The 16,580-nt window shown below is 46.7% G+C and overlaps 1 protein-coding gene across 4 annotated transcripts in view; it reads right to left on the bottom strand.

Moving 5' to 3' along the window:
* UNC5C (unc-5 netrin receptor C) overlaps positions 1–12,196 on the bottom strand; it is a 250,700-nt gene extending 238,504 nt beyond the window's left edge. For 2 of the 4 annotated variants that reach the window (XM_083834566.1, XM_083834567.1), the window contains exon 1: positions 9,162–9,576. In XM_083834566.1, the coding sequence (XP_083690692.1) occupies positions 9,162–9,285 (124 nt within the window). In that variant the 5' untranslated portion in view covers positions 9,286–9,576. Of the gene's footprint in view, positions 1–9,161; positions 9,577–10,010 lie in introns of those variants that run through there. The other 2 variants (XM_083834564.1, XM_083834563.1) reach the window with 2 other exon arrangements.
* Between the last annotated feature and the right edge of the window lie 4,384 nt (positions 12,197–16,580).

Below are 16,580 nucleotides of genomic sequence, written 5' to 3'. Positions count from 1 at the left end.
CCTTCAGAAACTGGTGAGGAAGCAGAAAGGAAGTCCCTAAGCTATGTTTGCAATGTCTGCGTGAAAGGAATTTTTAATGGGCACGATGATTTGCCAAAAACTAGCGCAGCTTTTGGGCCAAAGAGCTTACAGCAAGGAATACTAGTAATTCATGAGCCAATTCAGTGAGAATAGCGCTGGTACAAGGGCACATTCTGCACCGTTTAATTATAGCCCCATCCCTTAACCGGACAGACCTTGGGTTTTCTGTAATAAACTCAGATTTTCAGATCTGCAGTGACCCAGCTTGAGAGGGGAAACTCTCTCCTCCTAGCTGAAAACACTAGCGAGTTTTGTCCTAATCCTAAAATAAAAGCCCAAGCCACAGAGGTTCCACTGTAGTCTCAGCTGGCTGTAGACAATCCAAAATCTCAGTCTGGACACCTCGCTGCTACGCTCTTGGCTCTGGTTGTTGTTGGAAGGCGTTGATGCCGTACAACTGAGAGGCGAAAGGAATACATGTGCTAACTCCAGGAGTAGCCAGCAAAACTGGGAGATACATTATTGAAAGGGGAAATTAATTCAGACCAAGAGAGTGTACACGTGTGTACTCTGAATTACTCCCAGCAAACAGGAGCAACTCTGTTTCAGTCCGTGTAGGCAAATCGGACACATGAGAACAGAATCAGTCTCACTTGCTATTCTGTCCCACTTTTTATTCCCCGATTTTGGTATGAATGAACTGCAATTAACCTCATTCAGGGAGACCATATCATCATTTTCTTTAAATATGTAAACTTTTGAGTATAAACACATATGTTGGGACTGAATAAGACAAGCTATGTATCTATACAATACATAAAGACACCAAACATCATAAGAGTAAAGCAATTCACATTCCAAGCATTATTTTAGCAAGTTTATGGTTGGAATATACCTCTCAAAGAATCTCTGAATTTCTAATAATCTCGTAGCGATCACTTCTCCCTGCCTCACATGATATGTACTAAATTCAAGCAAAGAAACATCTGTGGAAAAACGATGAGTTCAAACAAATTTCCAAAACTGTGGCAATGGAGTCAAACCCTTTTGACAGATCAGTCAAGGTTTACTTGCCTGTTTCCTCCTCTCTAGCTGATGAAATTCAAGATTTCTCAAACAATTGCATCCAAGCACTCAGGGGACCAAGGAAAACGCGAGCTTTCCTTTCTCTCAAAGGATACACCATTAATCCACAGAGCTTAACGTTTCAACCTCTCACTCAATATGAGACTAAGAAATAAAGCTACTTTACTTCTTGAAAATAACTAAAAAGGGATTGGGAGGAACTATCTAACAAGAAAATGCTCAGCTGTTGCCAGGCCAGTAAAATCTTTCCAAGCTCCTTAGCATTATTGTTGATAATGTTACCTCCAGGAGAGAAAAAAGACTTTGATTTAATTGCCTGGGTAACCTCATAGCTTTTGCCACTGCTAAGGCAGCAAGGTCCTTTGGAGCGTAAGTTGCTTCATTCAGATGAACGACGTACAGTTGAATAAGATATTCCTGAACTGAAGATTAAAAAACAAAACAAAACCACCCAAGGCGGTGATCCTTATTCCATTTACAGCTGTGTTGCAGTCATCCACAGACCTGCTACCACTCCGTGCAAATTTGGGATAACACTGTAGATTTCACAGAAGTAAATGAGCCCACCCTAAATATCTGCCAATGTAAAGACACAACTTCCAGGAAGCATCCCTATTCTGAGCAATGGCATGTGGGTTTGCCCTTCATTTTTTATACATTTTTTGAGATAACAGCATATATAAACAAACTGCTGGGGGAACCCAGGAACTTCAACATTGGGAAAGCATCTGAGAGCCTTCAATGTAGCATGGCCTCTGCAGCCCTCATCTTTGGCCTTGTCTGATAAGTAGAAGGAAGGACTGGAGCATCAAACACCACCTCTGGCATTCAGAAGCCGCCAGTTCTCATTTCGGCTTCCATACACATTTGCTCCACACCCTTACGTGATTCACCTTACATCTCTCCACCAAACAGAGATAAAAACATCTGTCCTCCCAGTTCAGCAAGATGGATTAAAAATTAAGAAATTAATGGGATGTGACAAATGAGAGCCTCTCATTATCTCCAGCAATGCAACCATGTAGCAAAGCCATCCTAAAGAGGCAACCTCAGATGTCCCCACATCAGTGCCACTCGCTGATGTGAGCATGCACAACTTATTTGCTGTCTCCTCCTTGCTCTGCCAATGTAGGACTCATAACAAAGGAAATTTGGAGAGGCACTAAGCACTGCCGTATTGCATACTTATGTATGGGAAGCCCCTGCTTTTATGGGATTGCTCCACACTCACACAAGCTAGAGCAGCTGGGAGAGCTGTATTTGGGGAATGGCAAAGGCAGTCCCCTAAACCCAGTGCTGCCTGTCCTTCCCGAGTCAGGCACCATGGCGAATCTGGGTCTCTCCACCTCAATCTGCATCAGAGTTCAATCAGCGCAATAAAAAAAAAAAAAAAAAGAGGATAAGACCTAGAAAGTGCTGTAAATGTGTGCCTTAACCAGTGCCGAACCAGGACTGTAAGTCAAGTTTAACAGTGAGTTTTTTCACAAGGCTGGTTGGGCTATTTTGAGAAATGGAAATGGAAATGAAAGCTGTTATTGTCAGAAGATTCCATAACTTTTTTATTTCTCATTTTTACTGAACATCCGAGAGATTTTTAGACAGGGTATGTAAAAACAGTTTGGCCAGCACAGCAAATATTTGGTGCATTATTGACCTTTTCACTAAAATAACTGAATCTCTTCTGGTTTTGATTAGGGTTTTTTTTTTTTTTTTCAGCCTCACCCCCCCTCCCCAATGCAAATAAACAAAATTGATTTCTTCCGCCCCATGTAGCTTTCCATATTGATAAAAAGCTCGTTTTTAAGTGAAACTGTTTTTGCATGAAGCTTTTTTTTTCTTTCCCCCCAGCTCAAGTTTTTGGATAATAACATGCCAAGCTATAAAGGGACTCCCCAAATCCCAGTGTTTGGTGAATTAGGAGGAAATCCCATGTTTCCTGCTTAACGTACGTGCGATTTGGGATGGAGTTATGAAAGCAAACAGGAAGCTGTTCTCGTGATGACTACCTAGGGGGAACGCTATGCACGAGCATCTCTGAGGTTACGGCAAGCTCGGAAAACCTCTGGCAGCTCTTGCCCAGTGCTGTGAGTCGCTGTGCCTTACTTGTGAACACTGTTTGTATGAGCAGAGCCAGCCTGGAGGAAAGCGACAGGAACACAACCACAGTTTGAGGCTTTGCTCCACCTTTTCTGGCAAATGTGCATGCCCACAGCTTACAGTCAGTTTTATGCCACGTGCCTACCCTAGAAAGATGGATCTAAACAGAAAAAAACACCACACAACTGATGTTCTGCAAAATGTTTAAGCATACCTATTATAAAACCAATGGCAATACTAAATACATCCTCTTCCTATCACGCTGCCAGAGTTTGGGCTTGGAATATCTGCAGACGACCTCATTAAATAAAGCACAGAGAAACAAAACGACAAAGTATGTGCAAAATTAAGGGGAATGTTGTTGTTTCCATTTGTTCAACGCAAGCTGCTTCATAACCTTTTCCATTTTGACCATAATTTCAAATGCTTGCTTACAAATGATGCAAATGAAGTCTGTCTTTGCATACAGTTGGCCTCCCAGAAGACTCAATACCATTTCCTTCAGATCACCTCTTGGATAATGTTTCGATGGAAAGCTCCAGGGGTGCCTGCTCCCGAGACCGGACTCTACTGAGCACACGCAATAAATCACTTCAAACACCGCCATCCCTTCAGTCCTTGGAAGCACTTAGCACTGAACTGTGCCTCTGTACAACATTGTTCTGCAGTTCTGTTGACGAAGGTTGTAGCCAACTGGAAAACGTCTGCGTGTCTCTTATCCCTAACATTTAATCCTTGACTTAGGCTTTAAAAGCTCGCGCTGTTTTATACCTCCGAGTCAAACGTGGAAGTGAAGATGGCTAATGAAAATGACAGGCGATGTAATTACTGCTTTATTGGCACCAGTGCCAAGATCACTGCCTGCTAAACTGGAATACCTCCACTGGGTGGCTAACAATGCGTGCACTTCACTTACACACACGCTCCTCTCCCCACCCAGAAGGGAGGACAGACGGAAGGGGAAAGGGAATTACATTTTATTTTATTACAGTGCCATATACATATATGAAACATATTGCCCAGGAAGGGCACTCGTGATTAAATGAACCTTTATTTCAAAGGTCTGACATGTTTTAGATGACAAACCAGTGATCTGAATGCTTGAGACTCACATTGAGTCAAATCCTACTTGTCTAAATGCCAGCTAACCATCCACTATTTTGAAATTTACTTCGAAAAATCACCATTATTATAGCAATTAAAACATACGTTTATGATAAGCTACAAAAGCGACTGTTTTTTCCCTTTTTCCAGAACTCAGGAACCAGATTCCTCAAAAATCCAATGATTTAAAAATCCAGAAAGACACCAGAAAGGAAGAAACATATAAATCAGGTTACTCCAAACAAGACTACCTAGCTGATAGCCTGAAATAAGAGTAGCTTCACTTTTCAAACTACAACTCTCCTTAGTGTTTTACATATACACAAAACTAATCATACACAGCTCAGAAATACTCAATTACTGGCCTACCAGCCTGAGCTCCTCTCACCTACCATGAGAACTGATGCTGCTCTGTGTCCTGTTCAACTGAACTGGGCAGACTGTGCCTCTAAACATCAGTCTTCTACTTGTGCAAAAATCAAGGTATTTATTTGAAAATGCCCAATAAATATAACCCACATTTTCTTCTCTCTTGCTGTGCAGACCAGCTATGGAAGTGATTTGCCCAGCTTTGGAACACAGTTGTCAGATGTGCTGTGTTTGGAAAATTAAATTAGGAAAATCTTTTTAATATGGTTAATGTTCTTTCCTGTTTCTGAGTTTGGATGTTACACACAAAGCGAGTCCCAAAATATAGTGAATAACCAGGGTTTTGAAATTACTATGAAAAAAAAAAAAAGTTGTGTGAAGAAGGGTCCATATAAAATGACTGAGTGTAAACATGCAGGGTGAAATGCTGAGATGCACTAGCGCATGCTTACCACACAGAAGAATGACAAGGACAGTAATGCTGAAAAGCCATCAGAAGGGGGCTGTATTTGATGCACTTTTTTTTTTTTTTTTTTTTTTTATATAACTGTTGTAACTGGCTGCTGAAGGCTGATGGAACAAAAGCCCAGATTCTGACTCCCTTATTCCCAGGGAGAAGCTCTCAACCCACAGACGGATCTCTCGACTTCATTTCAACCCTGCTGAAATCACAAGTCAGCCAGCCAAGGCAACCTGGCGGGCCACCTTGCTTTCAGTGAAGCCTCCTGCAGTACTAAAATGTTCCTGGGGGTGAGCAAGGGCTGCAACATCCGGCCCAAACTCATGAACGTCACTGAGATCTGCAAGAGCACATCCCTTTAAAACAGATTAATGTTCCAAATGGGTTTATCTGTTCGCAGTGAAATACTGCTTGGCTTTACTGATGCAAATACAATTACATCCACACGATCAAATACAAGGGGTCCACTGATGCATCAAGAAAATTAAGTCCATTTCCCCCCCTTTTTTCAACGAGATGCATTTAGGTATTTAATCACGAAGTGCATCCCCAAAAGGTTAGTACGTTCACATGTTGTGTTTCACTTTTTCCGCACCAAGCATTTTCAAACTGCTGCTGTTGCTAATAAAGGCTGTGCTGGGGTACGACAAATATCTGCACATATGGCTCTTTTAGAGTTTTCTTTTTAAATTATCAGCTTAATTTAATTAGGTTTGAGGGGTTAAGCATCAAAAATGTAGTCTTTTGTTGTAAAGGAAAAACTGAAACAAAAACTGATTAATATGCAGCCCTTTGACTTTTCTATCCATCTCTTACACCTTCAGTATCAGTCTGTACAGCTTGTCACTGCAGATACATAGCCCACCCTCCCTCTTGTCCCACCTAACCCTCAAAAGAGAGTGGGGCCACAGGAAAAAGTTCTTCAAACACTTTTAATGCCCTGAGATGGGGGGAAGCACAACAGCTGAAACCCAGCAACAGCTGAAACCCAGCAGACCAGATATCTGCAGGAAAAGTTGCTCTGCGGGCAGATAGCACCGAGATGCTGGGCACAGGTTGGCGCTTAGGTCCAGAGGCGGTTGCTCTTTTCTTTCACACATTGGGACAATTGAATTCTCCTTCTGATGTGGCTTTTTATAGTGGTGTAATGGATATGGCAAACAACACATCAGAGTTGATTTTGGCTTAATAATCCCCCTGGCCCCATTCACCCCCCTTTAAAAGTTATGGGCTCTCTCCAACATTGGGCCGTTTCCTGTTCTCTCCTGATAACAACGGAAAAATACTTGAGACAGCTTCAGATAATAAGATAAGAAATGCTAATAAAAAAAGTGTATTTAGGTCTGCTGAACAGCTTACAGGAGGATTCTGGGATGCAGTGATACGAATCTCTCTGCAAGGGAGCGTGGAGGCTGGTCCACCAAATACTCAATTGATAAATTTATTTTCCAAAAAGCAATGGAAAAGGAAAGCATGAAAGCAGAAGCCCCGACAATGCCCACGGCTTCCCTAGCCTGCTTCAAAAGATAAAGCTGGTTGGGGAATGGAGAAGAAAAGCAAAACAAGAAATATCATTAGCAGCAAGTACTGGAAAAAAAAATGCATAGAGCCTCGTTCTCTTCCCATCCCCGCCTCTTAAAATCATAGCTATATGGCAGTGCTTGCGGTTTGCAGACACCCCTTTAAGGTTGTTTTGGGGTTGTTTTTTTCCTTTTCAAGGTATCACAAGTGAAGACTGAATTGTTTGCACAATTAAAACCAAGCCAGCTGGCTCCAGACCCACTGAAAATCAGAAGACCAAGACCGGTTTGGAGGTCAGGTTCCCCATATCCCATTTCTGCTGCTTCCCAAGGACTGCGAACAAAAACACGAGCGGAGTGGTTCCATTTTGGAGGAGATGGACCAGCTGGAGGAAGACTTTGGAGAACAGAGGTGGGTAAGGATCCTTTTAACGTTTGTGCATTTTTGGAAATGTATAAATAAACCAGTGGTAAAACTTTGCCCAGTGCTATATGGTGAGAAAAATTCCTGAAGAGGGCATAGTTAAACTGTTGATTCATTGCCTTACAGAAGCACTACGTACAGACACATGAAGATCACCAAGGCAAACACCGCTCAGACAATCCCCCAGCTCTGGGAAAGATGCCAAAACCAGGTCTGCACCCAAATCCTGCACCCACTTCTAGCAAACAGGAAACAAAAATAAAAGCGGGCATGGAAAAATGACTCAAAACCGAAAGATTACCTCCCGGCCACAGTCCCTGGATTTTCCATCCGACTGTGGAAAGTTTGTGACGTGGCAAACAATGGAAAACGGTGCTGGGGACCTCTTGCTCCCTCTCTCAGTACGTGAGCACACCTGCACCCACCAGAGATCCCGAGCCCGTGCCTTCCTGCCCAGCATCCACACAGGCACCGGCCCAGGAGCAGGGCCCTGGACCCTCTCCCCTTTCCCCTCTCCTTTCTCCCTTCTCCCCTCATCTCCCCTCTCCCCAGGTGTGTGTGCATCCCTCCTGCCAGGCAGCATTGCGTTACACACGTGTGGCAGCGAGAGGCCATCGGAGTGGGTGCGGGTGCTCTGTGTCGGGGAGACGTGCGGTCTGAAGCAGCTAGACACAGCAGGTCCCCTCTTCCCCGCTCAGGCCATCTGTCACGTGAATTCAGGGCTCCTTTCTGCTCCAGGTCCAGCCACCCAAGGGGATCTTCTCCCTTTGACACCCCCTGTCTGCACAGACTGATACATAGGCACTGACATCTCGGTCTACATGCACGCTGTGCTAATAAAACCTCTAAAAACAAAAAGTCAAGCCTGCCCCATCTCCACCACGAAACCAAGCAGGGAAAGAAAACGATGCAGAAATGTGACACGACGCATAATGAATTCTGTACTCCCATTCTCTGCAACCTCCTTTTCATGACCAGGTTTCTGATATCCCCACGAGATAAATGCCCGGCACATTAAGGAAACACGACTCTGAGGATGGAGCAAGTACCAGCGGGGAAGGGATACGTGCAGTGACATGCACAGACACGATGTAGGGCGCATCCAGCCCCTGCCAGCAAGCCTACAGCTCCCAAAATCCTGCCGGGGCAGCGGCACTCACAGCAACCCTCACGGCTCTCCGGGCAAAAAGGCCAGAGCAGAGCATGCCTTGTAATGGCCAGGCGAGAGCCCGGGGTCAGGTCTGCGTGGCCATCTCAAGTGCCTCTCATCGGGGATGCTGAGGGGAAAAAATTCTTCCACTCGCGTTAGGCTAGCACCTCCAAATCAAAGCTTTGGTGCGCGTTGTGATTTCCTGGTGGCATATAGGAAAAACAAACAAACAAAAAAAAAAAACAACATCGGCTTCTAAAATTCCTTCCTCTCGCTACCCATGTCACCAGGAATTTGCAAACGCTTTACTGAAGCCGAACATCCTTGCCGTGTGCGGTTGTGCCCACATGCAGCAGCAACCTCCCTCTCTGAGGAGCTCGCAGAAAAGTATTTCCCAGCAGCAGCCACCATTTCCACTTGAGCTCTAACTCCCGGGAAGAGAGGAGAAAAGCACCGAGAAAGTTTTATCTGGCAGCGGCTCGCACGAGAAGCCGCCTCCCGCTGTGCCCGCCCGCCCTGCGGCAGCCCCAGCCGGTGCCACGCCGCCGGGGCTCTTTGTGATGCTCCCCACGCATCCCCGGGGCGCACGGCGGAGCGAGGCGCTCTCCCTTTGACAGGGGCACTGACACCCAGGCGCCGGCAGAGACGGATTGAGCCGTCCTCCGGCGCAGGGGGGAGTAAAAATAAAGGCGACGCCGCGGCTCCCTCCGGCTCCATCGCGCTCCGGGGCGTGCGCCCACGAGCGGAGCCCGGCGGGGCTGGAGCCGCCGCTGCCCCCCGGCTCCCCAGGACCCCCTCCAGCCCCACGCCGCCTCCCGGGGACCCTCCCCACGCCCGTGCCCGGACGGGGCGGCTCACGCGTGGAGAGAAAACCCCCTCCTGGTCTCGGCACCCCGCAGGTCTCCCCCCCACCCCGCTCCGCTGCCTCACCTTGCGCGGCGGAGCCGGGCCGGCTGGCCCCCAGGACGGCCAGCGCGGGGAGCACCACGGTGTGCAGCAGGTATCCCAGTCCCAGCCCGCAGCGGGCCGCCGTGCCCTCCAGCCCCTTCCCCATGGCCGGAGCGCGGAGCGCCGCTTCCCGGAGGCGCTCAGGCTGCGCGGGGGGCGGCTCTGCTGGCCGGGGGGGGGCAGCGGCACAGCATGGCCGGGCGCGGAGGGGCGCGGAGCACGGCGGAGAGAGATGCTTTCCCGAGGGCGGCTCGGCACGGCGAGGCTCGGCACGGCGAGGCACGGCACGGCTCGGCTCGGCACGGCTGCCTCCAGCCCGCAGCCCGCGGGGCGGGGACGGGTGGGGGCCGGGCCGGGCCGGGCTGGGGAGAGGGGCTGCGCCGCCCGCCTGCGATCAAATGCGAGCAGGAGCCGAGGAGCAAACCCAGAGGGAAAGGGGGCGGGGGAGGCTGGGAACCACCCGCCGCAGACCGGCCCCCGCCGCCCGCTCCCCTGCGCGGATGGCGAGGCGCGCACTGGCGCTCGCATCCAGCCCCCCGCAGCCCGCCCGCGGTGGGGGACGGGGCGAGGGGCTGCACCGGGGGGGGACCCGGGGAGCCGTCCTCGGGGGGCTTCTTCCCCTTACCCCCCCCCCGGGTCCCTCTCGCAAGGCTGGGGACAGCCCGGCCCCTCCCCTCGGACCCCAAATGCTGTCCCCTGCCCCCCCCCCCCCCCAAAAAATGCTCTCCGCTGCCCCCCGCCTTCGCCGCGCGTCCACCAGATCTCGCTCGGTGGGATGGCAGCGCCCACAGCTGAGGTTCGCTGCTCGGCCGGGGCTCACTCGGGTTTTACCGCTTTCCGGGAGCTTGTGTCGGCTTGGGATTTCTGTCTCTAACTTGCTTTTCCCTTTGCAGAGCCCAGGCAGGTGGTGACCGGACCCAGCTTCTCCCATGCCAGGCTTTGCCAGTGCCAGGGGGCTGCAGCCCCGCAGCTCTCTGCACACCGTGGTGCTCCGCGGAGCCTCTCCTTCCCCAGCCCCGAAACCCAACCTTGCAGGGCTGCCTGCGAGACAAGGAAAGCTGTTTTCTGCAGCTAGCACCTTCCCAAACATGCTGGCTTTGCCTTCTGCCCTCGGCAGGAAAAAGTAGCAGCGAGTGGCGATGCTGTAGAAGGGTTTCCCAGGGGCCACAGGAGCTGCTTGTCCCCACAGAGGCTCCATCACCCCCACCCCGTGACTTTACAGACCAGTCTCATCTCTAGGTTTGGGGTCTATTGTGTTTTGTTGTTGTTATTTTGGTTTGTTTTTGCGGGGGTCTTTTTCTTCTCCTCAGCAGCTGACACAAAGCTGCCGTGCAACAGGGAGGCATCGTTTCTTTTTTGTACAGGCACAGAGTGAGAAAAAGGGGCAGGTTTGGGCCTGGGAGGCTCCATCAGAACCCTGGAGCTGAGTCCTGAGGCTGAGTGGAAAGGGAACTCTGAACAAGGAGAACTTGGCTGCAGAACAGGAGCTTTTTTTTGGATCACATGTGCTCCTCACACATCCCGAACATCACACTCCCCAGCCTCATGTCTCAGGTTGGTCGTCAGCAGAGCGTTTCTCCATGTACGGTATTTGTTCACCAGTTTTGCCATAACTTGGTAAAGTTGGGAGCTTCTCCCATTTTTTCAGTATTTACTGCTTCCCTTGTGCTAAGAGAAACTTTGCAGAGGCAAGAAACCCGACCCTGGAAAGATGCCACGTGTGGAAGATATATTTGCTGCGGCACCAGCTGATGGGCACATCTACTGCCACAGGGGACAGGGGAGGCAGGGCTGGCTTCTCCATTAAACGGAGTTAATTTATTTTTGATGTTTTGGGGCTTCCCAGGAGTATTACCTATAGTTCCAGGCTTAGTTTCTAGTTAGTACCTCAGTGACCTCATTAAAAGGTCCATCCCAATTTCAAGCCGATGTCCCTGCAGCCCTGCTCGGGGGTCCCTGATGGCTGCCAACCTGTCAGCCTCTCTGCCCCCGTGTAGGTGCATGGGGAGCATCGCTGCTCCACAGCCAGGACACGAGTGATGGCATGGGGACAGACAGTTCTCAGCTAGGGGACAAAGCAAATCTTTTCCCGATAGCCAAGTTGTGGCGGACAACAGAGGAGCAAGGGCGGTGCAGCCTGAGGTGTGGAGGAATCACTTTCCTACTGGAAGGGGGCATACTTTGACCTGGAGGAGCTGGTTCAAGCAGCAGCACTAAATAGCTAAACAGGGATCTGTCTCCTCTGGAAAAAGGGCTTTCAAATCTTTCTGTGCTCCATTATGCGTAACAGTGCATCCAAGGATGCTACATGTGCCAAAATCATGGAGCATCCTCAGAGGTCCTCCATGCACTGACAAATGCTGTTTGCACCCGGGCCATCCCAAATGCCACTGAGCTGGATTTTGCTTGGTCAGAAGCCAGTCTGCCCCACGGGCTCTTTACCTTTCTCCCAGTGAGATAAACAGAATTATTAGCCCAGCTTAATAAATTTCAGATTTGACGAAGGAGTTAAAGGACGGAGATAATTCAGGGATTTGGGATTAGAAAGTGCAAATTGCCTGGATTTATTCCAAAAGCGGTTGCTTCGTTGTTGTTACTGTTGTTTCTTTCTTTGTTTTCCTTATAGAACCTGGTTGGGGAGGATGTTTTCCCGACTGTTTGACAAGCAAATGACTTAAAAGTATATCCAAAGTTAAGTTTACCACTTAGTCATCTTTAAATGTTCTTTAAAATCACTGAATAGCCTTCGTAAACACATCTGAAGCAGAAGTTAATCTCCAGTTTTCATATTTAGACAGAAATGAAGTGTCAAACAGTTTACTTTGGAAAGTGGACTTAGGTGCCTAACCGGTGCCATTTTAGTTGGTTTTTCAGCTAGATTCAAGAAATAGCAACTTCAAATTACACATCCATAGCAAGTGACTATGCAACATTATTAGGTTTTATAAATGATACAAAACATTATAAATGTTTCTTTTAAACTTGTGTACTCAAGGGTTTGTTTTTTTGTATGTTTTTTTTTTTTTCCCAAAATAAAAGTTTTTAAAATGAGAGTTAGGTTCTAAATCAATACTTGAAATTTTTCACCCCTGCTGCCAACTCTGGAATTTCAAACTCTTGACAGGCAGTTTCTGAAAGTGCAGAGCTGGTAAATTTGACTTCAATGTGTTTTATTGCCCAAACATCTGGAGTTGCAAAACAATCAATTAGAAGGCATACTGGATTGGAGAAGCCCTATCAGCTTTCATAACTGATATTGTGAATGTTAGTATAAGTTACCGCCTTTTGCTCTAGATGTTTTCTAAAGATTCTCTACATTTATAACAATTCATACAAACCTTAACCTAATTACCGAACTCAAGGGACAGGTTATTTATATTTTCCTTTGGTATGGTGGCATAGCTCAGGGAATGCTGTATGTTGCAGCAGGCACTGTACAAAAACAGAGTCCCAATCCCCATTGCAAAGATTTGGGAAACTTGATTCATGACTGGAACAGAGGTAGCTAAGTACCCCATGTTAGGTGGGACTTGAGAAGTGCTGGTTTGAACAAGCAGAGGAATCTCATCCCTGGGTTGATGGTTATAGGTAAGACTCAGTAAGCCATCCTCGCACTGAGCATCGTGTCCCTAGGTAGATACTGCCCTTTCTGGGCACCTCCCCTGAGGAAACCCTTACTACACAAGTGTTAATAAGGGATGCAGATTCAGGCTCCACATCAAGTAGTAGGTAGTCAGGATGCTCTCAGCTACTGAAATACACCTAAAGCAGCATGAAGTACCTGAGTGAGGGCTGTATTTTGCAAGCTCCTCCGCTGACTGCAGTGCTGGGTAGCATGTGGCATGTATGTCATGGAAGGTATATCACACACCTCCTTTTGGCTGTGCCATTCCCTCAGGCACTGCCATGCTGCTCTTATTTTATGGCAGCACCAGCACAGCATAATCAAAAAAGCAGGTGTGAGACATGTGTCTTACTTCCCTGACATACATACCGCAAGCCATCAAATGCTGCGGTTTTATCTCACTGCTTAGGTAGGCAATTACTTCCTCTGTGATTGCCTTGTGTGATGCTGTGGATCAGCAAATGAAACTACCCTTCTGATATCCTACGTTTCACGAACAACACAATATCATTCCCAGTTGAAACTTGTGATGTTTTTCGTCATGCTGGGAATGACTATTTGTGGTGGAATTGTGGCCTGAGAAAAATTTATTTCAGAGCTAGTAAAATCAATGTAAACAGGTGACTGTGTTTCAGCTTCCAAAGTTTGGAATCATAGATCACTGCTTTGTTTACTCATTTAGGTAACCAGATCTTCCAAAGATCACCCAAGCTTATGTGCTGTACTAGAGTGCTAAATTTTCAGTACAGACATTACATTAGCAAGATTGTGGGTCAAAATCTATGTCACTACCCAGAGAAAAGGGGTTTGAACTGTTTCACTTCATAGTAAGCAACACTCCAGACTGTGCTGAATTAACTGCGAAGCAATATGATGTACTGCTTGCAATACCTTTTTGAATGCACGTTCCCGCTTGTTTAATAAATTTATGGCAATTAATGTTGCCCACACTGTTCTTTCAATTGTTTTTGCTTCTCACAATGTCTGAAGAGGACATTCTTGAACTAAAGGAACATTTCAAGTAATTATGCTATAGGCCAAATTCTGTACCTGTATTCCTGCTGGATACTGCGCATATCCTCCTGTTGATAGTGAGCTTGTAACTCGTGCAATAGGATGCTGCTGGAACTGGGGACTCACATGCCTAGGGAATAAAGATTAAAAAAAAAAACAACTCAAAGGTGTTCTTTCACTAGTCAGGGACATTATATTTTGAATGGCAGAGGAGCTCAAGTTCCTTGCCCCTGGAAATCTTTGATCACGGGGATTTTGGAAATCTGTGCCCTCTGACTACAGCCAAATAATATACCCAAAGAGTTTTTCCTTCATCTGAGTTACCTGTAAACAGATCACAGATTTCTTATGTATTTATTCGCTCCTCACATTTGTTTGGTGAATATTTGCTCTGAGCAGCTCCCGAGCCGTAGCTCATTCAGGCACAATTCACCACCACGAGCATCTGACGAACGTACTCCTGCGGCGCGGCGCCATATCCAAACATTCCCCATCCCCCAAAAAATAAAAATAAATAAATAAAAAAAAAAGGAGTTCGATCCTTCTGGGCTCCGCGCTCCTTCCCCCGGCGTCCCGCGGCGCAGCCCCAGCCGGTGAGCCCGGTGCTGCGATGCCGGTGGCCGCGGCACAGCGCTGGCGGCCGCGGCCGGCAGAGGGAGGCGTGCGACATCTCCGGCGGCCCCGGCCCCGCCGGGAGCGTTTTGTCCCCGAGCAAATACCCTCCTCGGCCTGGCGACAGGCGACATCGTCCCACAGCAGGTTGCTCGAGCTTGGTGGAAGGGCGCGAGGAGGTTGAAAAGTGGCCCGGTCTGTCGCGCAGCGCGGCTGCGCTCCTCTCTCCGTCGCCTCTTTATTTTTGCTGCATTGTTGCTACAGATCTGTCTTTGAGATGAATGTTGCCATGACTGACAGATGCCAGTCTGTACCCCGTGTTTATCCCCATCCGCTTGATGGGTCGCTCTTACTCCATTTATTATTTTAAGGCCTCCCTTTTCCCTGATACACTTTGCATAAAGTGCCACTAGAAAGAGCTACAATTGCAGTATTTATTAATCGGCTTCTCAGGGCAGGAAGCTGAGAGCATGCAGAAAGCAATAGTAAGGAAGTATAAGGAAACTTTCCAGCAAACAACATTTAGGACGATGCTCTTTCTATAAAGAAACAAGTTTTCCAAGAAACCCCCTTTCCAGAACGGCTAGCAAGGTATCATTCTTAACATGACATTTTGGTGCTGTACAAGAGGGTCAAACTTGCACACACATCTGTGTGCCCTTAATTTGTCTCCTTCTAGATCAAAAATGGTATGTTTTTCATTGTTAGAGTTCTTCTTCGTGGTTAAATATATCCGCAGGGTTGTGCATGAGCTATTTGGCAAAAGCAGATCACATTAAGCAAATGATGGGAGTCCGAGCATGTGGCAGTGGACCCAACCTCCCCGTTTACATCTGCTTTGTGAGAAAAAAAGCAAGACAACTACAACCAGAACAAAACTTTAGCCTCACTTTATTTATTATTATTTATTATTATTTATTATTATTATTATTATTATTTATTATTACTATTTTCAGTTTGAAACTTGAGAAACTGTTCTGTTGTACAGTGGGTTCAAAATGCACCGCTCCCTATGGCTGCTCTACTGCACCTTCCCAGCATGCATTTATTCCCACTGATGTATAGCCAAATTATCTTTTTTTTCACCTTTCACTTATCTTTTTTATCTTTTTCTTTTTTCTTTTGTCCTCCCCCCCTCCTTTTTTTTTTTTTTTTTTTTAATCCCAGAAAGAGACTTTCATAAGGAAGCCCTCAAATTCCTGAGCAGAGCGTTCAACAGTAGGAGGAAAGCCGTTGTAGGCGCCTGTAGTGCAGTGTCTGGCTGTGTGTTTTCAGTATTTTTTCTCCTGGCCTCTTGGTGGCAGGGCAATTAGAGCTCCAACTGTACAGGCAAAAGATATCCCAGTACGGTAATCAAAGCAAACATTATATAGATTTTGATTGCTCCAACAAGAATGAAGCCTTTGTTAAGTGAAGTGGCTTTATTGATTTGAAAGAGGAGATGTATTTATTCTGTTTTGTGAAGTGCTCCAAGCTGTGCGTGTATGTGGTGCTTATGAATTCAGAGATAAAGGAGTAAAAAAGTTCCATGTAAAACTGTAGAAGAGAAACTGTATAATTTCCAGAACATTTATTCTAACATTCTTTTCATAATGGCAGTTATAATACTCGCAGTTATCATTATCATCTTATAACAGACCTTAATGTTTCACAAACTGCATGATTTGTTTAAGTCACTTAATTAACAGCATTCTTGCCTGTTTAGCGGTAATTAGTTTGTTTTAATAGAAATACCCAGTTTCATCTATCCACGCAGAGGCTGCAAAATGATGGAACAATAAAAATGCTCAACCCCGCAGCTGAAGATGAAAAGTTTATGAAAATAAAAATCACCCATAATGACAACATGTGATTGTGTTTTAAGTGTGACCTTTAGCTCTTTAAAGCACATTATTCAGTGCTAGAAAGCAACTTATGTGGTTTGCATTACTACAGTAATTTAAACTGACAGCCTTAAGATTTCTTTGTCTGAAGATGTTACTAGGAATTCAGCTGTGCCTTTCCTCCCGTGGAGCACATATAATCTCGAGCAAACTTGAAAAATAACATTTCCCCTTATTTCTGAAGTCTAACCAGGATCACATGCACTTCTGATAAAACACTAGAGGAAGTTTTAAGTTCTGTCCCAAGTAGATGCAGACATTCTGGGT

This window comes from Anser anser, assembly GCF_964211835.1.
Source record: "Anser anser genome assembly, chromosome: 4".
NCBI classification, from domain to species: domain Eukaryota; kingdom Metazoa; phylum Chordata; class Aves; order Anseriformes; family Anatidae; genus Anser; species Anser anser.
The sequence above is the reverse complement of the archived record's forward strand: the minus strand, read 5'-3'. Positions and strand labels throughout refer to the sequence as shown.